The 25297-nt window shown below is 39.9% G+C and overlaps 1 protein-coding gene across 1 annotated transcript; it reads right to left on the bottom strand.

Moving 5' to 3' along the window:
* Positions 1–720: 720 nt before the first annotated feature.
* DNAJC25 (DnaJ heat shock protein family (Hsp40) member C25) lies at positions 721–21716 on the bottom strand. The gene is made up of 4 exons (XM_054500509.1): positions 20648–21716; positions 7841–7993; positions 5165–5635; positions 721–1970 (listed from the first exon to the last, which is right to left on the bottom strand). The coding sequence occupies exons 1-4, from the start codon at positions 20981–20983 to the stop codon at positions 1848–1850; spliced, it is 1083 nt and encodes a 360-aa protein (XP_054356484.1). The 5' UTR covers positions 20984–21716; the 3' UTR covers positions 721–1847.
* Positions 21717–25297: the final 3581 nt, after the last annotated feature.

The following is a 25297-nucleotide window of genomic DNA, read 5'->3' as shown; positions in this document are numbered from 1 at the left end:
ATACAGTAATCTAGCACATATGCAAAAGAATATCAAAAGATGAACTGTTTTCATCAGCCAACCTTTATGAATGCTAACATGTCCAGTCCTCTTACACTTTATCGCTAGGTTAATAGAGGCATTCAAAAATTTTGAGTCGAGTACTGACATTTCTTTTTGGTCCTCATAATATATGCCACGTACTTATGTTTTTAGATGGTAAATACCATTGTGTGTTAACTATATGATAATACATTCACCAGGACAGGGATTGCTGACTCTACCGGCAACCACAGCATCTTTGAAAGGCATTTTGTCTATAGCTAAGAGGTGGGCATTTGAAGTCTAAAACACAGCTACCTATAATTCAGCTCTGTACCTTCTCCACACTCTTCCAACAGAATGGATGCATAAAACACTTTCATCTAAAGTTTACAAAAATATAAATAATTTTAGAGCTGCAAAAGGGCCCTAGTGATAATCTGGTCAGACTCTTCCCCAAGTTTATAATTGAGCCAACTGAAGTCCTCGAAGATTAACTACTTTGCCTCAGGTCTTTGTCTACGTTAGCAAGAGCCTTCCTGCTTTGTCTCACATTGACTGGGGCTAAGCTCTCAAAACAACTAGCTTACTTTAGCTAGAAACAGACTCTGCATATCAACTATGCTATACTACTGTTTAAAAATTATATAAAAGCAATTTTAATTTTTCACTTAAAATGTCATACCAACAAACTTGTGATATATTGTAACCATTTTATTAATATGAAGCAATGGGATAAATCCTTTAACAGGGGTACTGATTTACTACCGTGAATATGTACCGACACTTTGGTGCAGTATCATGCCTGATTCAGTCAAATAATGAGTTATTTACTTGCATTGCCACACATGAAAAACACTTACATTTCATTGGTTGATAGAAGAGCACACAGCCATGTACCTCGTTTCTGGTTTAAATGCATAGAAATGTTCTCATGTACAATGGATTTTTCACCACTCAAGGACTTCATAATAGATGAACAACTTTTCAATACACTATTTCTGCCTTGCTATTTTTTTTTTTTAAGTGAAGAGAGAGGGGAAAAAACCAATACTGTGGTACAAAAGACCTTTTTACAAGGTCCTTTCTGGAGAAATGTTGAGAATACAGTTATAGTCCTATAATGAGACTATAATCAAGATCATCCTACAAGGACGTGAGGGTAGACTCACTCTCCTGGAGAGTTTCTGATCTTATTAAGACTATTATATTTGACTGGCTTTAAAAACAAAGAATATTATAATGAATGGTGGGGGGGTATTCTAGCAGAAGACTTTCCTAGAGAGGTTATTCTGAACGTATTTCAATCCTATAATGACTGTAATGAAAACGACATGTTAGGTCATTCTACTGAAGAAGTTTGTGTCCAGAAAAACACTCATGATAATATAATTAAACGCTGTTTTTGGTGTTTTGTGAAAATACAGAGGCCATGAAAGCAGAAAAATGTAGCACTATTACAAAGAGTAAGGAAACATTCTCGAAGAATAAACACATAACACATAAAATTTTTAAATGGTATCTAATAAATTTTCATGTCAAATCTTTTAACTAAACATATAAAAATTTTAAATGGCAACTAATAAATCTTCATGTGAAATCTTTTAACAAAATCCACAAATAGATTATAAAAATTGAACAATCATAAATGTCTAATGTATAAAGTTTTAAGGGAAGGTTTAAATTTCGACATTATTCTGTTTAATCAAATACTTGAGGAAATTTAGTTACTGCTGAGCAGCAGTCAATTGATACGTTTCTAAAATAATTCAGTTATGAAAATAATATCACAATTAAGGTTTGGCGTAGTAGCATTCCATCAATCTTCAGTCATCCACAAATGTTAACCGCCCAGGCCCTTCATTCTTCATCCATCTCCTGTATCTCTTCCATCTGGGGTCATTTGCCAACTTTTTCTTTAATTCTTCCTCTTGTTCTTGCTTGTAGACCTGTAAGTATAAATAACTAGATGACTTCACAATCCAAAGAGAAACATTTGCCATTAGCTTTATGGCATATTTACATTTTTCAAATATAAAGTTAGGTTAAAAGTTTCCAGTGAATGTACTGATAACCATTCACCTAAAAATACTAAACAATTAAGCATTTTATTTATTTATTTATTTATTTATTTATTTGCAATTAACCATTTTAACATTCAGTGTTAAACATGAAAGAACAACCTGTATAAGAACTAGTAATTTTGGGGCCGGGCATGGTGGCTCACGCCTGTAATCCCAGCACAATGGGAGGCCGAGGCGGGTGGATCACCTGAGGTCAGGAGTTCAAAACCAGCCTGACCAACATGGTGAAACCCCCGTCTCTACTGAAAAAAAATAGAAAAAATTAGCCGGGCGTAGTGGCACATGCCTATAATCCCAGCTACTTGGGAGGCTGAGGCAGGAGAACTGCTTGAACCTGGGAGGCGGAGGTTGCAGAGAGCTGAGATCATGCCATTGCACTCCAGCCTGGGCAACAAGAGTGAAACTCCATCTCAAATTAAAAAAAAGAGAACTAGTAATTTTTTTTTTTTTTTTTTGAGACAGGGTCTCTCTTGGTTGCCTAGGCTGGAGTGCAGTGGTGCGATCTCAGCTCACTGCAATCTCTGCCTCCTGGGTTCAAGCAATTCTCCTGTCTCAGCATCCCTAGCTGGGACTACAGGAGCATGCCACCACGCCTGGCTACTTTTTTTGTATTTTTTTTTTTTAGGAGAGATGGGGTCTCACCATGTTGGCCAGGCTGGTCTCGAACTCCTGGCCTCAAGTGATCCACCTACCTCGGCCTCCCAAAGTGTTGGGATTACAGGTGTGAGCCACTGCGCCCTGCCTAGAACTAGTAATTTTTTGTCACTGATTTCTGTAACCTAGGAATACATTCCTTTCCTCAATGAAAATTGACTGAGTTTAAAGGGCTTAACATTTCCTCTCTACAACTAATGTCTAATATTAAATAATCAAAACTTTATTTTTTTAATATAGTCCTTTGTAAATTTAACTGATGACTTTCAGATTTGGTGATCTTAACCAAGGAACAAAATGACCTTACATACATGTTTATCTCCAAACTGAACTTACATCTACTTTCATCTAAAGATAATTATGAATTTTTCATTTTTTTAAAATTAAAGTTTCCAAGGAAGGTTAAATAAACCACAGAGTTAAAACTTGTGAGAACAGAGAACATCTGCATTTCTGCAACCTTTTTTTTTTTTTTTTGAGATGGGGTCTCACTCTGTCACCCAGGCTGGAATACAGTGGCACAATCTTGGCTCACTGTAACCTCCGAGTATCTAGGACCACAGGTACCACCACGCCCAGTTAATTTTTTGTATTTTTTTGGTAGAGACAGGGTTTCGCCATGCTGCCCAGGCTGGTCTCAAACTCCTGAGCTCAAGCAATCTGCCTGCCTGGGCCTCCCAAAGTGCTGGGATTACAGGCATGAGCCACCGCACCCAGCCTGCAATTCTGTAACTTTTAATGCATGTCAACTAAAGCAAAATGAACAACCTGTCTTAGCCAGTTTCATAGCCACATCAAATTTTGGAAAGAAATTATTTTACTTCCAAATATTAGGAAGTAAAGACTAAGACAACTTCATAGGATAACATATAATTCACTCCACAATAGCACCCTAAGAAAGACACAGTTTTGCAGATTGAGCTGCTTTACCTTCTTAAAAAAGAGAACTTTTAAACTTTTAACCTACTTAAAAGAACAAGCTTTTCAAATAGTTTAGGAGCTAACTGGTATGCTGTAGCTAAATAACTTTTTTTTTTTTTTTTTTTTTTTTTGAGATAGAGTCTCACTCTGTTGCCCAGGCCAGAGTGCAGTGGTACAATCTTGGCTCACTGCAACCTCTGCCTCCCTGGCTCAACTGATTCTCCTGCCTCAGCCTCCCAAGTAGCTAGGATTACATGCATGCACCACCATACCCAGCTAATTTTTTTGTATTTTGAGACAGGGTTTCACTATGTTGGCCAGGCTGCTCTTGAACTCCTGACCTCAAGTGATCCGCCTGCCTCGGCCTCCCAAAGTGCTGGGATTACAAGCGTGAGCCACCACACCCAGCCCTAAATAACATTTTTATTTTATTTATGAACAGGTATACTTGGTAAAACATCGGGCAATTCACAGTAAGTTAATTTACATAAATATAATTCAGACCAAAATTTTAATTTCAGTGAAATCTATTTAGGACATCACATACAAAATGAAATGACTATGAAACTAAAAAAACTAATGTATCCAGATTTCTTAAGCAGGATTTGGCTGGGTGCAGTGGCTGATGCCTGTAATCCCAGCACTCTAGGAGGCCAAGGTGGGCAGATTGCTTGAGCTCAGGAGTTTGAGACCATCCTAGACAACATGGCAAAACCCCAAAACTATATGATAAAAATAAGAAAAAAACCAAAAAGGTTTCACTGTGCTCTATTCTTATACTCAACATAATAGCCAATTAATTTTATCCTGAATCTGAAACAGTATCATTATGATAATGAGACTGCTAATCCTTTTAACGTGATGGCTAGGTAGCTGATCACCTCAAAGTAATTTTTGTAGGTGGCAACTGTAGCATGAAGCATTTATTAAAATGCCTGGAAGTTTAGAGGCATTACAGTAATTCAATTTAATTTAAAAGTCAAGCAAAAGTAACTTTCTATAGATGTCAGTTATTACTCAGAAGATCTTGTGCACAATTATTTTGAAATGAAGTCATCTCAACAAAATTTCCACCTCTTACTCTCTGTTTTTTTTTTTTTTTTTAGTCTCTGTGGCTAGGTTTACAGGATTAGAAGAAAACCTGGGGAGGGTCAAATTTTAGTGCAGTTACCCAAAAGTTGTTGTAACACCCTTGCAAACATGCATATCATTCCAATGCAGTTTAACATTCTTAAAACGTTTTCAGAATTTGTCAATTAAAGTATTTTAAGTTCATCCTCTAAAAAGAGAAATTACAGGTTAAAAACCCACCGTCTCACTACCAAATAGAGTCCTACTTTCAATAAAAGTAAGATCTTTACTAATTGTTTAACTCTAGGATTTCAGAAATGTGAGCACACTTCTGTGATCCCTCATTATAATACACCTGATTTTAACTTGGGTCAGGTGGATGACACTTAAATCACAGCAGGGTGACTACTCACCTCATAATTCTCCTTGATCCAGAGCTCTCGTTTAAGAAAAGTTTCTTTCTGATGATCTTCTAGACTATCAAATTGAGACTTTGACATCTTCATAGATTTACGTATAATGTATAATCTCTCTTCCTCTCCATATTCTTTGCCTTTGATGTTAAAATTATAGATCCACCGGCAATACCAAACTATGTATGAGCATAGATGAAAAGGAGCTAAGATAATTTGAAACAGGAGAAGATCACAGATTTGGGGTTTCTGATAGCCCCCCTTTATATCTATTTTACTTTTTATAATGTTCTTTATGATGTTCTCCTCCTCGTCACGAATTTCTTCTTTGGACTTTTTGTTTTTGCCTTTTTCTTTGGCTTTTTTGAGCAGTCCCTGCTGCTTGGCAATCTCTGTAGCTTGGATACGGTACTTGGGCACTGTGGCTAGGTAGCTGATTGCCTTATTGTAGCTATTCCACCAGCTGAAAAACTAGAATAATTAACAGAGAACAATGAGTCATTTTCATTACCCAAATTCATCTAAATTAAAGGAATGATAGAGTCTCAGTGAATACCATCTCCCAAGAAACCATTACAATTAAAAATAGGGATCTCAAAGATCTTACTTTGTAAGTAAAATATACAACTGAAGGAAGCCCATGCGTACACAGGATCTGAAGGCTGGGTAAGTAAGGTAAACTCTGAGCTGAGCCAAAAATCACTGATGCAGTCAGGAGATACCCAAGATCAAAGGCTAATCAATGTATCATACCACACCTGTGGTTCGTATCTTTACCATTTGGCTCTTCCCTAAATCACTTTAAAAAAAATTTTTTTTTTTTTTTTAAACAGCAACCTACTTACTAGAGAAAGAGTTAAATGGCAAAATCTAGCTGGTGAGGAATTTGTTTTAAAAAACTCATAGGGTATAGACTCGGGCAACTATATTCATTCCCATCTCTTTCCCTAAGCCATCTGCATGTATCACAGTGGCACTCATCCTATTCTGATGAGAGATTCAAATATGGTTGAACTCTACCTATTTGGACAGGAAAACGTTAACTTACTTCATAAATACATTCAACCATAAAGCGTTTGTCAGAAAATACCCTGCTCCTCACATAGTACCTCCATAAATTTCAGCTCCTGTTTAACTGAATGAATATAGCAGACATACAAATAATACCCTGCAATAGTAGCAATCTATTACTATTTATTAAAAAGTTACTACAGTATTATATTGTTTAAAACAAAAAAGTAAAATTATCCCTGCTCTCCCCTTTGAAAGGGTAAATCATTCTACAAATGCTGACACATTTTAAATACACCACCTTAGTTTCCAATATAGTTTTTATTCATAAAAATTGAATGTCGGCCAAGTGCAGGGGCTCATGCCTGTAATCCCAGCACTTTGAGAGGCTGCGGTGAGTGGATTGCTTGAGCCCAGGAGCTCAAGACCAGCCTGGACAACATGGCAAAACCATGTCTCTACCAAAAAAAAAAAAAAAAAAAAAAAAATTAGCCAGGTGTGCTGGCACATGCCAGTAGTCCCAGCTATTCAGGAGGCTGAGGTGGGAGGATCACCTGAGCCCAAGAAGTCGAGGCTACAGTGAGCCATGATCACTCCACTGCACTCCAGTCTGGGTGACAGAGTGAGACTCCATCTCTAAAAAAAAATAACACTGAATATCATGTCGTTTCTGGGAATGAAACTGGAGAAGTAATTTTCAAACAAGCAGATTGCTTCATTCTAGTCATTTGACTTGTTCATTTCCTCTAAAGGAGCATGTGATATGCATGGCCAGTTTAATAACAGGGAAAACTTATTTCAGGCAGAAGTTAAATTTTTGTGACACTTTATAACATAAAAAGTTCCTGGCTGGGCGCACTGGCTCACGCCTATAATTCCAGCACTTTGGGAGGCTGAGGCAGGAGGATCACGAGGTCAGGAGTTCGAGACCATCCTGGCCAACATGGTGAAACCCCATCTCTACTAAAATAATAAAAAGCTAGCTGGGTGTGGTGGTGCGTGCCTGTAGTCCCAGCTACTCAGGAGGCTGAGGCAGGGGAATCGCTTGAACCCAGGAGGCGGAGGTTGCAGTGAGCCAAGATCGCGCCACTGTACTCCAGCCTGGCAACAGAGCAAGACTCTGTCTCAAAACAAAAACAGAAACAAAAAGTTCCTATGCCTCTTTTAATCTATTTCAGTGGTTTTCAACCTGAGCAGAAGCACCCTTAAAGGGGCACACACAAATGCATGGGACATTTCTGGTTGTTACAATAACAATGGCAAGCACTATTGGCATTTGGTGACTGGAGCCAGGACTTGTTAGGCCAGATTAAAGAATTCAGATTTCTCCCAAGTTTAATGAGAAGTCACTGAAAAGTCCTACAAAGGTAAATGATATGAATTAGCTGACGTTCACTCTGACTATTATGTAGAAAATACTCCAGAGGGAGCAATGAAAAAGGCTCTGGATTTTTGAGGGGTTGTTTTGTAGTAACAATGACATTCTTCAACAATTTCTTAGATTTGCCACTGAAAAAGATTCCAATACTTCCAATGAATAAAACAGATCTCAATGAGAAGCAAAATTTTACAAGAAGATACTCGCAGTTAGGTTTTAATGACTAGCACTAGGCAATGTGCACTCAATGCACATAAATATAGATACAAATATCCACTGATACATACCTGAAACACCGAAATAGCACACACGCTGACCAAAATCACGACTCTAACATCCACCTTAGGGGCCAAGCGCCTGCTATAGTAGTGGTAGTAATGGCTGTAGTACTCTTCTGGATGATCCAGCATGTAATCATAATCTTTTCGTGTTTCTTCATCCTGTAAAATGACAAGATATCCAAATTCATAGGACAGTCCATTAAATGGCCTTAGTTTATAATCTGTTAAATCACATGTAGAATTTTATAATTATGTAAGATTAATCTGAGTAAAAATACCAAAATTGTCAAAATCAAAAACTTTCCCATTACTCTTCAAAGCCATGTAAATTTCCAGAACTTCAATATTAGATATAAAAGCATAATAAAAATATTTCTCTAAGTTCTTGAGTATTGTTAGTCCTCCTGGAAAAATAAAAACACTTTAATAACAATTAACCATTCAGCCTTTTTAGCTAATGCTTGGTGCTAATAAAAGCCTGTTCACAACTACTCTTAACCGCTGATTTTTTTTAAAAATGCTTATTTCTTGTATATATTCACAATCACGTCGTCCCAGCCTTGTATAGATAGTTTTCTGCTAAAAGCAATGATTAGGACAGCAAAAAGTAGGTGAAGCCAGCCTGTGCCTACAAAACTGAATTATGCCCATCCTAAAGAAACACTGAGACACCCATGCAGCCCAATGGTCAAAGTCTAGCTTTGTGACCTTAGATAAAATATTTAGCCTCTCTGAGCCTCCTCCTTCTTCATTTACAAAGAGAGCTAACAATCTCTGCTGTACGATTTTTACATGGTTGTTGTGAATATCAAGTAATAAACATTATACAAAAACATGTTATAAACATGTAGTACTTCATCATTATAATGTTGTCCTGCCCATATATGTTACAAATATGTCCAGCCCATACATGTTACAATGAGGTAACATACAGATAACAGGTTAACATATAGATCTTTCTTACCAATACAAACTCCTTGAAAGAATTACAGCATTCCAAAATGCTGCTCTGTATGTTCACAGATAAAACATTTAAAAAAAAGTATTCTCTGATTCTAATCAATTTCTAACAGGGATAAATGCCAATGTTGTACTGAGTTATGCAGGTTGCAGAGTTATTAAACCAGGTCACTATTTGCTCTTTATCTCACAGGAAACCTATTATATTTTCCAACTTGCCCCATTTAAAAAAAAAAAATTAACGATAAAAACTATTATAAAATCAAAACAAATTCTTTAATCTCTATACATGAGTATAATAAAAACCATTACAAAAACAAAAGTCTGTTTTTCCAGGTGTGGTGATTCATGCCTGTAATCCCGGCACTTTGGGAGGCCAAGGCAGGAGGATTGCTTGAGTCCAGCAGTTTAAGATCAGCCTGGGCAGCATAGTGAGACCTCGTCTTTACAAAAACTAAAAAAAATTGTATTTGTGCAGGGCATGGTGGCATGTGCCTGTAGTCCCAGCTTCCCAGGATGTTCCCCAGGTGGGAAATCACTTATGTGATCATGCCATCACACTCCAGTCTGGGCAAGAGAGCAAGAACCTGTCTCCAAAAAAAAAAAGTCTTTTTTGATCTTAGAGGAATGAATTATTCAACATTTATCAAGTTGTAGACTCCTAGCTAAAGGCATTTCAAAATCTAAACTTAGTGCCTTGCTACTGCAGACAGATTCTCTGGGGTCTGTTCAGGACCACTTTCTGAGTCCTCCAACATGTAGTTTTTTAGATTTAAAGTAAGAAATTTGCTAATGACAAAATCTTCCTTGTATCCATTAAAATCATTATGTATTTTCTATCAAGAATTTTGGGCCAGGCACAGGTGCTCACGCCTGTAATCCCGGCACTTTGGGAGGCCAAGGCAGGCAGGTAACTTAAGGTCAGGAGTTCGAGACCAGCCTGGCCAACATGGCAAAATCCCATTTCTACTGAAAATACAAAAATTAGCCAGTAGTGGTGGCTTGCGCTTGTAATCCCAGCTACTCGGGAGGCTGAGGCAAGAGAATCGCTTGACCCTGGGAGGCGGAGGTTGCAGTGAGCCCAGACTGTACCACTGCACTCCAGCCTGGGCTAGAGAGCGAAACTCTGTCTCCAAAAAAAAAAAAAAAATTTTTCAATTTGTGTGAGATCATTCTCAGTAAGTTCTCCTATATTCATTATATTCAAAAAATTTCTTACCTCTCACCAGTATATGAAACGATGTAAACTAGTAGCTAGCTTAATTAGATATGAATATATTTATATGGAGGGCCACTATGAAAACTGTCAGTTACACAAGGAGGTGTGAGCTCAAGCTAGTATTATTTTCAGATTCACTCCTTGTATGTTCTCTTCAGTCAAAAAGGATTTTCTTGTGGCAGCTGCTATATGCTTCAACTGTCAATCCGTGACTCCTTCTTTAAGTCATCATCCTATTTCAGAGCTTCTAACCTAGAAAGGGTAAACCTATATAAGTGTCACACAGACAGCCCTGAAGACTAAAGCCTGTGTCTCTTCATATGTCTCCTTTTGAGTACCTCAAGAAATCATCTGAGAATTTTCCCATTCTCCCTCTGCTTTGTGGGCTAATTTTATAGAAATGCCCTGTTTTGGAGCCTTGAATCCTTGACTTTAACTCGGCGTCCCAATCATGACAGATGCCTTTTGAAATGTATTTCTTCAAGTGCAATTCTTCTTGCTACAACTAGATTACATGTAGCTTTTAAACGAAATGCCACGCTGAGAGCAGACTCCTATGAGCCTCATTGTCTCTGCGCAGCCCTTTGCCCCGGCTGTCTGCACTCCTCCTGGTTGAAGTATATGGAGTAAGGTCTTGGAGTGTCGTTGAAATCTGGTAAGTGGACATCATGTGTCCAATGACTATCTTCTCTCTTTGTTCTCTTATCTCTGTTCTACAGAACATAGATATCATCCCTCTTCAAACATTTCACTCAGATCTTTCACCAGGGTCACCATTTTCTCACTGGTTTCTAGATTATTGACTTTACCAAGTCCTGAACTCCTTTAACACAATGGTTAACTAACGCTTCGACACAAGCAACTCCAAAATTTATACCTTGTGTCTGGCCTCTCTACTGCAAGCAGAGCCTGTGGAATCTGTTCAAGGTCCCCTAATGGAATCTTCAAACTACCAAATTCCTGCAAGACATCTCAGGGTCAAGTCTGACTTCTCTTTGGATGGTTTTCTTTTCTTTAGGGTCACCACAAATTTATGACCCTGTTTTGGCCATGATTAGACTAAAAAGTTGGCCACTTCCTTGTTACAGCATTTATTCAATTTATTGTATCTCCATTCTAGGGCTTAAAGCTTTCTCTCCAAAATGAAGAAAATGATCAGTTTTCATGCATACTGATGATGACCAGTGAGGCATGCATACACTTTAGAATCAAGGGCAGCACAAATTGGTAAAACTTAGGAGTTCTCAACAGCCTAAGTCAAAATTCTGCTCTTTAGTAACCTACAAAGTTTAGAATCAACCTAGTAAGAACAAGAGGATACCAAGAATATTAGCAAACAAAAGACATAATAAGAAGGACCATCTTTCTTTCTGGGACTCAAGTAGAAAGCTAAGGTACATTCTTATTTTTTTCGTACTCATCTTTAACTAAGGCAGCCGGATAATTTTTTTTTTTTTTTTTTTAATCTCCAATGCTTTCCCATGGCCAAAGATAAAATTTTCTTTGCACGCCACCAGGCCTTCACAACTGGTCCAAACTTACCTACCTAGCAACATCCCTTATCAGTTTCCCCTCTTTTACCCATAGCAAACATTCAGACAGCAATTTCTGGAATTTGGTGTGTTATTCCAACACAACGTTCCTTTTCATACCTACGTCTTCAAGCATATATTTCTCTCTAATTTGAACCTCATGAGTCCTATTAATCCTTTAGAATGTAAACATTACTGCCCCAGACAGTTAGATCGTTCTTATTACACTTGGTACCTATTTATTATAGCACTTATCACATTGTAATCATCAGTTTTTTCTTTTCTTAGAATGAGAATTTCTGGAAAGTAGGTAGGGTAACTCCAAGGCCTAGTACAGTGCCTGGCATTCAGTAAACATTATTTCAAAAATGAGTGAACTTTTGTGAAGGTTTTTCCTTGCAATATGCATCTCTCCACTACATAGGTCTCCATCTCACCAGCAAGGCTGGATGGGTGGCGATGTCATAAAAACTTCAGTTTGGCAGAAGTGACTGCTTGAATTCATAGTTTATGAAAATATGCTACTGTGGCTAACATAGCTTAAACCTTAAAACAGTTTAATATCTTACCTTTCAATAAGGTAGTACTTTTTCTTTCAGCAATTTTGTGGATCTTAAGGTCCCAGGGTCTGGAGATTCCAACTTCTTTCCAAAACCAAAACTTTTATACTTGTTTCTTCCTCCTGTCTGTCCTGAGCCTTGACAAGCAGGGCAATAAGCTCCTTGCTTCTAATCTCTACAGGAATAACTGTAGTGCTTCTGCTGGTGTCCATTCCACTCCCAATCCTCTTGGGCATATGCAGGAGGACTGGAACATAACCACCAATATCTAGATCAAAAGTGAACAAGAGGAAACCCACAAGCAAAGAAAGCACTGAATCCTTCCTTCTCTTAAAGGGTCATCCCCCCTCCCCAGAGGCAAAAATATATTATGTTCCTGTCCTTGAAGGAAATCACGAATTGTTTGATCTCAGTATATAAATTGCAATAATTTGATATTGCAGCTAGTTTTGCATTTAAAACTTTCTATTGCACAGAGTATAAAAACCATTTTTGGGGTGGTGAAGGTCAGGAATCAATGATATATGAAAATGTATTACTGTATTCACTCAGTATATATTAATCTTATTTTTTTTTAAATCCATACACACACACCCATACACACACATGCACAAATGATCCTTCAAAAAAAAAAAAACCACCTCTGGTCTAAATTTTTTTTCCGGGCCATTATATCCTATAAAAGAGGGAGAAAATTAACTGCTACCCATTTCATTTTTTTTCTTGTTTCCTGCCCACTAGTCACTAGTGCAACTTATCTTCTTCTCTATCTTCTCTTCTCATTCTGCACATAGTCTCAAAAACTTCCATGATTTGGAATATTACCTACATACTAATAACGCTTGTAACTGTTTTTCTTGCCTCCTCCTATTCTCAACTATGTCCTGAACATTTTCTAAATGCAACATAAATATCTCAAACTCAACATGCTCAAAAACCAATCTATCCCTCTGTGTATCAGTTAATACTATCAGCATCTACTTGGTCACTTGAGCTTTTAAAAACCTTAGTTGTTTTCATTTCAAAAATGATGATGCAGGGCATTAGGCCTTGTATTGAGCAAAAAAAGAGAATAAAAACACAAGACAAGGCCGTGGCCTCAAGAACCTCCATCTAGAAGAAGAATCTAGCAAGCAAGAAAAAGCACAACTGAGTGTGCTGAGGAACAAGGGGCTGACTGTCTAAAAACACTAGCAATGGGATTCACAGCAGAAGCGAAATGGGGGCTAGATCTCGGAAACAAGTAAGGTATAATGAAACTTGTTCCAGGCAAAGGAAATAGCAAGTGTTAAGGGTATAAAGTATCAAAAAATACCATGGATTCAGGGAAGCTTGAGCATTGGGGAAATTTAGGAAGAGAGGAGTAGTAAACACAGCTAGGAAGGCAAGTTTGGATAAGAACTGTTGAGGGTCTTGTATGCTGCACCAAAGAGTTAGGATGTTATCATCTGTGCTATTCAAAAACAAAAGTGTTTCCAAGCATGAGAACAATAGCATTGTATAGAAGTATATATTTCTGAAAGACAATTCTGGCAGTATTGCAAAAAGTGGAATGAGGGAGAAACAGATTTTAGCAGCTAAGAAAAAGAATAAGACTTGGTAAGTAAAGGGGTACACAAGAATCAAAGGAGATGTTGAACATGATACCAAAGTTTTTAATTAGAGTTACTACGTAGACAATGTTACTCACTAAGATAATGAATACAGGAAAAAACCAGGAAGTTTGGAGAAGATGCAAGGAAAAATTGTGGAAGATTTTGAACTAGGAAGAAAAAAAATTACTAGATATCCTTTCAATTTCTGGAGCCTCAAGGATTACCTATTCCTGCAGAGGAGTGCACCTTTGTCTTTGACTAACCTATTTTAACTCTAGAGACAGAAGTAACTTGTAGAAAACTGGAAATAATGCAAATGACTCCTATTCACAGAAAGACAAATTATGTCCGCGGAATGCAACACATTATTGCCTGGTAGGTATTTTCCAGTTTTATAGGCATTTTAGCATTCCCTATCTGATTAAAAATGTTGGCACTTTTTCTCTTTCAACTAGTTTTAGTATCTTACTGGTTCCCTCATTGATTAATATGTTAAATAAAATCTATGACACATGTTCATTCTGTATTTGTGAGAGTCATAATTATATCTTCTTTTGAAGTTTATGCTTTCACAAAGATAAGATTGATTTCAGACATGTTTAATTGCGAGTACCTGTGCTACAGAGGAGAGGCAGCTGAAAATATGAGCCTGGAGAACATGCAGGTTTTAGAGCTGTCAGCTTAAAAGCAGTGGCTTAGGTCAAGGATACAGTTGAGTTTCATCGGAAGAGCTTAGAAAATAAAAAAGAAAAGAGTACACAAAAGAGAACTCAACCGAATAGCAATGCTTAAGGGGTAGGTAGTAGAAAAGACGATAAAGACTGAAAAGAAATGGCGAGGACAGGAGAAACAGACAAAGATTACATCAAGGAAGTCAGGGAAGAACACCTTAAAGAACAAAATGGTCAACACTATCACATGACACAAAGTTCCAGGAGGAAGAAATGAAGAGCAGTCAATCTAATCAGATCTGGCGAGTAGAGCGTCAGTGTTCACCTTAACAAGAACAGTTCCAACACATGTGCTGCTGCACACGCCCGTCTATGACAGCTTGAATGAAACGGAGATGAGAAAGTAAAGACAGTGAACAGCAAATAAAGGAAAAATGTAAGTATAGTTTTAAAAGAAGTAAAATGAAGCGAAAGGAATGGGAAATGAACCAAGTAGATTTTCAAGTTGCCAAAGAGGAATGACAGAAGAAGATTCAGAAGAATGACAGAAGAGGGATTCCAGAAGAAGACAGTGTAAGTAAAATGAGTTCAGTCAAGAATACCTTTTTGCCCTCCCCAAACCATTCTCAAAATTGCTCCCAGAGTTTTCTTCCTAAAACAAACATAAGATTGTGTCATTTCTCCACTTTAAAACTTCTGGTAACTATTCAATACATAAAGTTCCGATTCCTGAACACAACTTAAGTGGTCCTTCATCATCTGATCCCAAACTATGTTCCAGTATCCTGCAACATTCCCCCTCCAATGGCACCTCGCAGGCTCCCAACCTAGAAATAGCAGATCCCCTAAAGTCCATGAAAAACTGTAAGGGTCTTTGCGCTCTTGTGAATATCTCAAAATGTTCCATTTACCTACGATAAATCTGTACAAGCTAAATTAAAATGTCTAGTACTCAGTTTCTGGCTAGTATTATATCAAGTCAGTAGTTTTCAGGTTGATTAAGAACTCTGATTGGTTGTTGATTACATCATGTCAGCCAGTCATGGCACCAGGATCAAACACAGCTAGTATATAATCACCCTTGGCCATAAGTAGGGAGTGACTGCTGAAATTAAGGAACCAGTAAAAACTAACATTTACAGGTTCACAGCAGAAATAGTAAATGTGGTACATACGCTACTACATCCTTTTTCTGGGGCCATGGGAACCATTACTATCAAATATGTTACTCTTTCCCACTAAACCCAGAAAAGGTCTCAAAACTCTTAAAAGGTAAGAGTTTTGTTCCAGGTAATCATGACCAATCAGGGTTGGCATATGAAATGAAAACTATATGCCATTTGTGGACTATAAGTTAACTTAATTTGGTTGTTTATCAGCATCACACCTATAATAGAAATTTATATAATTTTAGGGTTCGGTGCATGTGCCAGTAATCGCAGCTATTTGGGAGACTGAGGCAGGAGGACTGCTTGAGCATAGGATTTCAAGACCAGCCTGGGCAACACAGTGAGACCCTGTCTCAAAAAAGAAAGCAATTTATATAATTTTTAAATATTTTTATGATTATTCAATTACTATGAATGACTGATTAAATACAATCTGGGTAATGCTGAAAAAGAATAGTAATTCATGCAGTTCATTTTTTCCCCAAAACAGAGTCCCGGAGACAAATACGCTAAAACTGATCCTTGGTGGAGAAAATGCTCATTACTATAATACCTCATGAAACTACATCTCATTCCTGGAACAAGCCTTGCACACTCATGACTCTATGTTTCTGTTGATCAAGTTTCCCCTCTACCAGAAATGTCCTTTCACCATCAACCTTGGTGACTTTGTTCCTGATCAACTCAAAGGGTACATTCTTCTCTAATCCAAGAAGACATAATCACTTTCTCTCAGCACAGCAATATAATCTGCACAGACTTGTATTATATAACTTAAATAATAACTGAACAATAAGTATCTGTCTCCCTTGTTATTAAAAACTTTAAGTCAGAAACTGTGTCTTTTCCTTTGTTATGGTCTCCTCCAAGCGCCTATGTCAGTCTCAGTTAAAGAAGGGGTTGAGTAAGAGAATATAAGGAATGAACAATAAACAGAAACGTAACAGGGCAGGGAGTTCAGAATCGTTTTTTGCTAAATTCTTCCTAAGTGCTAAAGCCCTGCCACATCAGACTGGTAAAAGGAAACTGAAGTGTTGTTGTAATGCTTCCCTTCCAAGACAAGTCTGGAGTAGAATGCTGTCTCTACACATCCTTTCAACTTATCAAATAGCCTTCACCTTCATGCCAGAAATACTCCCAAGACCTTTTCTAGGCTCTTTTCTTGTGATCCTGCAAAATGCCATCAAATTCTACGCTTTTGCATTTTTTACCAATCATAGTTTTTCTAAGTGCATCCTTTCAAGTTGTTCTCTCATCTGCTTATTTCTATGCCATTTCTCATATTTCATGTATTATCCAATTTTTATCTACATTCAAAAATTATCATTCTCACTTAAAAACCCTCAGAACATTAAAAGTAGAAGTGCAATTTTTCTCTCATGCAGGAATTTTTCACTCAGAACCGTCCAATTTACTTATCTATACCACTCTTTAAAACTGCAATTAATTTGAGTGAAATGGCAAAGGGCGTTGCACATACCAATGTCAAAATGCCAGAAATCCACTTTCCATTTCCATTCTATCTGAATGTCTCCAGATAAGAGTTTTTATAACATTAATGCTCTGATGTGCCAGACACTGTGCTAGGTGCTATGGATATATGCACAAAAAATGAGGAGCATGGTTTAGTAGGAAAGAGAGACCTACTCAGTACTTACAATGCAGTGTGATAAGTGCTATAGCCACTTTAAAAACATGTAAGTGGGACCAGATTATTCTATCTCATGAGATCCAGTGTTGACACAGAGGGTAAGTGTCCATTTGTTTAACTTCCAAAGTCCATAAACTCCCTAAATCCCCAAAAGTCAAACACACTAAATACTACTGCATGGTCTTAGTTTATAAAGCAGTGTGTGAAATCATAATGGTTTGAAGTTTTGCTGAGATCTGGAACTGTAATTTATTTGGGAATCTGAACTAAGCATGACTTGGTGAAAGCATGAGGCCAATGCCTTTGCCTTCCATTATTACTCACACTTCTTTTTTTTGGTTTTCCTCCATTTCTCCATGCACAGGTAAAATCTTTTTGCTAAAATAGTGATGACCAAATGTCATATCTTCTTGTCTTACCAACTGTATTTAAGTCATGTTAGTGTACTTATTTTTTAACAACCACCATCTAAAAAAAAAACAAAACCCCCTCAAAAGGGCATTTATTTGACCAAAACCACCTCAGAATCATAAATCCACTGATGTTTTACATAATTACAGTTTCCATTTTGGTGATGTATTTATTATCAACATTCAGAGATAGGCTTCTGCATCCCGTTTTTATTCCAGAGCCACTGGAACTCAATTTCTCCCACTATCCTATCTGATCTGCTCTTAGCAAACGCCACCTGGACCTTTTACCCTTCACAAACCCTTTTTACAGCCGGAGGATGCAATCCAAACAAAACAGCCATTACATCTCCATTGCCTCAAAGGATAATACGGAAGGCTGAAGCCCTCCAAATTGGATGACCTCAGTTCATTAAAACCTTGCATTACCCAGAAAACATATTCTTTGGCAACTTCCTCACAATTCTCCGTTATGACAGAAATTAAAGCAGACCACCCTGTAATAATTGCTGCCACACACGGCAAGTCAAAGTCCTTATCCTTATTCCAAAAGAGAGCATCTTCAATGAGGTAAATAGTTCTTGGAGGTGCTCCACTTGGAAGATGAATACATGTTCATCTCTATAAATTTAAAATGCAAGTTTTCAAAGAGTTCTGCTGGGTCTGATTTTCCAGGGTCCAAAATATCTCCAGACATCCCTTTTGTCTCACAGATAATTTCCACAGTAAGACAGTGAGCATTCTGGGGGAGCTACAGAACACTCCCCTCATTCCCTCCTCCATCAGTACAACTCCACTTTTACTCCTCTGTTCCAAGATATTTGTAGCTATCAGAAACCCATCAGAGTCAAGAGTACAAGTGTTACCTACTCCAGACATACTGGTCTTTAACTGCCTAAACATTCCTTGATCTTGAGTGGATCACTTATTTTATCTAGCTTTTCATTAGCTGACAATGAGTGGTAAACTTTAGGGGTAGAAACTTTTAGAGGCAACCATACAGATTCATCAGAACAGTCCCGGGGTGGGGGGACTGATCAGTCTCTCCTGGTGGCCCTCCCAGCAGGAATCTCTACCGTCTCTATCTCTACCCTCTAATCGTGGCACTTGTTTTCAAAGTTCTTACCAACATGCTCACCATTCTCACGCCAAACCTACTCATCTCCACTCCTACAAAGCCCAGCAGAAGGCAACAGCTGGCAGTGTTTCTGCTGCCCTCTCTTCTGGAAGTTCTCCATCTTCCAGAAGATGGGTGGACACAGAGGGTAAGCGTCCACTTGTTTAACTTCCAAAGTCCATAAACTCCCTAAATACCCAAAAGTCAAACACACTAAATACTATTGCTGGTCTTAGTTTATAAAGCAGTGTGTGAAATCATAATGGGATAACTAACACACAATCCAAATATCACTATCTTTAACCTAATTATCTATATCATCCTAAAAACTACTGCATTCCTGATGCTCAACCTAAATTCAAGCACCACAACCCTATTACTATCTTGCGCCTGAAACAAATTAACATGATTAACATCCCTAATCCTATCAATTTTACTATCCCTAGTAAATCCCATTATGATTTCTCACACTGGTCCGGGGCTCCCTTATGCACCAGCAGGGCTTCTGGCTGACTACAAAGAACAGAGGTTGGAGCTTCATATGCTGAAGTGCCTTGGATGGAGAGTTCTTTCCTATTTTTTCTGGAGTCTTTTTTCCATCACTCCTTACATAATCGGCAACAAAGCCCTTTGGGGCCTCAGCACTTTCCCAGTTCCCCAGGCATCCCTCAGTTAACTGCCAATAAAAATTACAATCTCACTAACGCTAGTGAGAATTTAATGAACTAGGTAAATTAAATTTTACCTAGTTCAATTTACCTAGTTTACCTAGTTCAGGGCCCGCCCCTCCACCATTCATTTTATGACTCCAAATTATCCAAACTGCTCTGGAAGGCATGAATAAAGTTGTTAGCTCCTTGACTATTTTCAGCTCTGGAAAACAATCTGGAGAAACAATCCAAGGTTAAATTATATCCACTCAAAGTACAACCATTAAAAGCAGGCTACCTGGCAACATGGAAAATTTTGCCTCGGGAAAAAAAAAGGCTAGAAAGAAATACTTTACAACTACAATCGCTGACGCATTAGTATGATGGGGCCCTTCAAGCAGTAATACCACGATCAAGTACGATTTATACTTCGTGATGTCCTAGATGGTTTGATTTTTTGCAGTAGTAGAAGAAAACAGCATCGGGCTAAATCTCTCATCCCCACAAGACTCAATAAAACCTGTCAAATGAAATACAAATACATATTCACAAAATATTTCCTACTAGAAATTCTCAGAGTTTTGTACCCAAGTCATTAAGCACCTGTTTATGGGTCCTATGGAAAGGGGGGAGGTTCGCACACTTATCATTTAATCCCCACAATAACCCTGAGAGGAGGTACCATGGCCTTAATTTTGCATATGAAGAAACAGCTATTCCAACATAATAAGTCACTATCCAACGTCATACAGGGGTGTCACAGCAAAGAGTCACATCCAGCCTTTTGACTGGCTGTTCATTGTTCTTCTCAGTGTTTTCTTAGTTCCTTAAACCCAAACTAAGCGTCACCATTAACGTATTTCCAGAAACCAAATTTCTGTCATATCAAACTGATGCGATCACAGTTGTCACTTGATATTCGAGACTTTCCCTGTTGTGGGCTACCCCAGATCCTACTAATAATGATCACCCTGCTTTTCGAATGTGAAATGCACGTTATTAAAATATTTTCACGAAATCGTAAGATGCCCAAAGTTTTGCATAACAATGTCACAAAAAGGAAGAGGGCAAGGAGGCTAGCTGTGCCCCCCGAGGCACCGGGGGGCCGACTCGGCTCTTTCACAGGGCCACGTGGGAAACGTGAGTATCTTAAAGGTCGCGGTGTGGCTGTGCTCAGTTTCAGGGTCACAGAGGCCCACGCTCCGCGGACCGGGGTCGGAAGGCGCCGTGGGCTTCCCGCGGCCGGTCTTCGAAGCCCCTCCGCGCCCGCAGGCCTCACCTTGAGTGTCTCGTAGGCGGTTGCCACCAGCAGGAAAGCCTCCTCGGCGCTCTGCGGCGTCCGCCCGGGGCCCTCGTCGCCGGGCTGGGGCCGGTAGCGGTCGGGGTGGTAGCGCCGGGCCAGCTGGCGGTAGGCCCGCGCGATCTCCGCCTTGCCCGCCGAGCGGCTCACGCCCAGCACCTCGTAGCAGTCCCTTGTGCCGCAGTAGAGCCCCTCCACCAGGGCCCCCGCAGGCCGCACCAGCAGCAGAGCCGGCAGCAAGGGCGCCAGCAGCACCCACCAGCGCCGGCCGGCAGCCCCGGCTCCCCGGCCGGGAGAGAGCAGCGGCGCCCCCATCCCCAGCCTCGCTGGCGGCTCTGCCACCCCAGCGATTCTGCAGCACTGCGCCGCGCGCCCGGCTCGGCCGGCCTGGCCCCAGATCCACGTCAGCAGCCGGCGCCTCCGCGCAGGCGCACAGGGCGCAGCTACAGCAACTACTTCCTTCGCAACCCGTTGGTAGGGAGAAGGACGCCTCAGCCACCAGGCTGCTTCCGGTGTGTCACTGAATACCTTCCCAGTCCCGGCAGCTGAAGGATTTGTGTTTGGTCGGACCTGGGGGATGCCTCTGTCCCGGGCGCACTTAGGCGGGGTGTGCGGAGCGCTTTACCTTCCACAGTGCCCGGCACACGTATCCTTTTCGACATCATCCCTTGACCTGCTGCAATATGTAACCTGCCTGGCTCTCTCGCATCCCGTTATCAGCGTCAAGAAGATTTGCACGTAGGCCTTTAAAGCCAGCCGCCAGCCCCGGACGCCTTCCTCTCACTAACCCCATGCAGCCTTTCCAAACGGAAGATGAACTTAGCAATTCTAGGCGCTGCCTGTGTACTAGGTAGGGACCCTGAAAGTTCATAGCCATCTAGTTCAGTTTTTCTCAGCCTCCACACTATTGACATTTTAGACCAGATAATTCTTTCCCTTGGAGGGGCTGCCCTTTGCATTGTAAGATGTTTAGCAGCATCCCTGGCCTCTCCACACTAAATGCCAGTAGTGCCACCAACCCCAGTCATGACAATAAAAAATCTCTGTACGCGGGTCTGTGTGTCCACCTTGGGCTATGCGTTCCCGGGACAACCTGCTGGGCTGTGTCTATTTCTCATCTCAGCCCACTCCCAGGCAGCCGAGCGCCGGGGAAGCTGAGCTCGTTCTGCTTAGTGCAGTTCTACTCTCCCCGTGGCCTCCCGAATCCTGAGGGAGGATGCTGCCGGTTGTTTATGCCCGGAGGGGTTTGCCCCACCTGCGGCCTCGCTGCGGAGCCCTCTGTATCTGATTCTGATTTTTTTTTTTTAAACAAATCAAACTTCAACATTTCATTTTTGTATCTCTTCTCAGACTCTGCATTATGTGATTGAATATTTCATTATGAAGACAAAAAAAAAAACTCTCTAGATATTGCCAATCTAGAGAGGTCTGCCGGGGGTAGGGTTGTCAGAAAAAAATACAGGATGCTCAGTTAGAGTTGTTGTTTTTGTCTTTGTTTTCTTTTGACACAGGGTCTCGCTTTGTCGCCTAGGCTGGAGTGCAGTGGCGCGATCATGGCTCACTGCAGCCTCAACTTTCCGGGCTCAAGTGATTCTCCCACCTCAGCCTCCCAAGTAGCTGGGACTAGAGGCACCCACTCCCATGCCTGGCTAATTTTTATTATTATTATTTTTTATAGAGACAGGGTATGGTTTTGTTGCCCAGACTGGTCCCAAAATCCTGAGATCAAGCGATCCTTCCAAAATGCTAGGATTACAGGAATGAGCCACTGTGCCTGGCCTACATTTGAATTTCAGATAATAATTTTTTAGTATAAATATGTCCAAAATATTGCATGGGACTATATGGCAACATGAAAAACTTTGCCTCAAAAAATCTGTTTCTATCATTCATCTGGTAAATGTTTACTGAGTCTCTACTCTGAGCCGGGCACTGTTACTCAGGCACTGGGGATACAGTGGTGAGCAAAGTAAACAAGAAGCTCAACTTCAGAGAGCATATATTCTGATGGAGGATGACAGTCAGTAACAAATAAACTTTCAGATATAATCAACTTTTAATAAAGTTAAATAGAATACTGCTATATAGCATTATATACTTATAATACATAATGCATATACATTATAATTTTGTATTTCTCATTGAATATATATAATACCTCTCATTACACATATATCTCTTTCATTACATATATAATATATATAATCTCATTACATATATAATATAAATGTGTCTGTTTTTCACCTCAGCCCACCAAATATTGCATAGGACTATATAGCAACATATACAGTTATATATGTAATGAAAGAGATACATATATATATAAAATGAGATACAAAAATTATATATATAATAAGATAACATAATTTTGTGTATCATATATGCTTATTTACATTTGTATCTCATTATATATATGTTTATGCTTATATATGCATTATATATATGCTTATATATATATAATGAGAGAGATAAAATTAATGCAAACACATGGGAGGGTCTCTTAACCTGAAATTATTAGGATCGGGGTCAATTACGAGCATCAGTTCCAGTAGGAGTTGACAGCTAAACTGACTTTGGAGGACAAATAGAGAATGGCTTTAAGGGTGTGAGTTAGAGAGGAGTTTGGGGACAAGGAAGTGTGAAATAAGTACCAAGAAGAGAAATGAGCCGTGGGCAAGAAAAAAATAATAATAAAGCTTTTCAAAAAATGAAAGACAGCCTATATGACTAGGAGTAGAGGTAAGGAGTGCAGGAGATGAAACTGGAGAAAGCCAAGTTGCGAAGGGTCATTTTATCCCATGTCGAAGAAGTTGTTCCTTATCTTAAGAGCAATGGAAAGGCCAATATGGGGTCTTTGAGCAAAAAGTGACACCTTCGGATTGACATTTCAGAACCATTACTCTGCCTGGGAAAATGAGTTGGGATGTATCAGGAAGACCATTAGGAGACAGTTATAAGAGTCCAAGTAGCCTGTAATCCCAGCACTTTGGGAGGCCGAAGTGGGTGGATCACCTGAGGTCAGGAGTTCGAGACCAGCCTGGCCAACATGGTGAAACCCCGTCTCTACTAAAAATACAAAAATTAGCTAGGCATGGTGGCAGGTGCCTGTAATCCCAGCTACTCAGGAGGCTGAGGCTGGGAGAATTGCTTGAACCCAGGAGGTGGAGGTTGCAGTGAGCTGAGATCACACCATTGCACTCCAGCCTGGGTGACAGAGCAAGACTCTGTCTCAAAGGAAAAAAAAAAAAAAGTCCAAGTAACAGATGCTACAGGTCTATTTCTAGGTAGTGGCTCTGGGAAAGGAAAAGAAAAAGAAATAGAAAAAAGTTAAAATATATTTATGCAGCAAAATGGACACTATTTAGTCGTTGGCTCTGGAAGAGTGAAGGAGATGAGTGAGTCATGATAATGCCCAGGTTTCCAGTTTGGGCAACCAGGTACCACTCCAGAAATAGGGAACACAGAAGTAAAGTAGACTTATGGAGTAGGAGGGTGCATTTGCTTGAAACATGTTGTGTTGTAGATGCCAACCACCTCCACATTGGATCATGCCGTTTCTAAATTTGAAACCTTTAAGGATTCTCATTGACCCTTGCCTCCCGTGAGGCCTTCCAGATATGCAGGTTACCCAGTCCATTTCCTCCACGCAAGCTCCTCTTATAGATGCTCACTGCTACTTGTTCAGGGCTCTTCTTCCCAAATTGAAGAAGTTCCCACGCTGCCTTCAGATAGAGGAAATTTCCCACATTGCAAATTTGGCCATGTAACTTTTACTCAACTTTCCCCTCAGATTAGAGTTCAAACCCCTGAGTGCTATGGTTTGAATGGATGTGCCTGCTGGGGTTACAGGCATGAGCCACCGCGCCCGGCCTCTACAAGAAATTTTAAAGTTTACTGGGTGCACTGGCTTGCACCTGTAGTCCCAACTGCTTGGGAGGCCAAGGTGGGAGGATTGCTTAATCCTGGGAGTTTGAAGCTGCAGAGATATGATTAGGCCACTGCACTCCAGCTTGGGTGACAAAGTGAGACCTGGTCTCAAAACAACTCCCAGCACTTTGGGAGGCCAAGGCAGGCAGATCACTTGAGGTCAGGAGTTCGAGACCAGCCTGGCCAACATGGCGAAACCCAGTCTCCACTAAAAATACAAAAGTTAGCTGGGTGTGGTGGTGGGCACCTGTAATCCCAGATACCCGAGAGGCTGAGGTGGGAGAATCGCTTGAACCCAAGAGGTGGAGGTTGCAGTGAGCTGAGTTTGCACCAGGGAACTCCAGCCTCAGCGACAGAGCAAAACACTGTCTCAAACAACAACAACAACGAGTTCTATTTCAGCCATAGGAAAGAAAAAAATAAATGTGTTCAGAGGGTAGATCTCATGTTAAGTGTTGTGACCACAATAAAATAAAATTAAGAAGCTCGAATGAGGCTAGCTGAAGCTCACTTCAAAGCAGAGAGAACTTTGGTCCCCTGATGTGGCAGTTATTAATTTATTGCCTCTGAGCTTTGAACCCATCCTTCCTTGCCCCAGGGAATGATGCAAAGTCCATTCTCCTTTGCCAGCTGGCTGGATGTTAAACTCTGCCAGTAGAGGGTACTTGAAGGACACTACAAACCTGGAAAAAGAAAGGGATA

The sequence above is a fragment of the Pongo pygmaeus genome, chromosome 13 (genome assembly GCF_028885625.2).
Source record: "Pongo pygmaeus isolate AG05252 chromosome 13, NHGRI_mPonPyg2-v2.0_pri, whole genome shotgun sequence".
Classification (NCBI taxonomy): Eukaryota; Metazoa; Chordata; class Mammalia; order Primates; family Hominidae; genus Pongo; species Pongo pygmaeus.
This window is presented reverse-complemented; position numbering and strand designations above follow the sequence as displayed.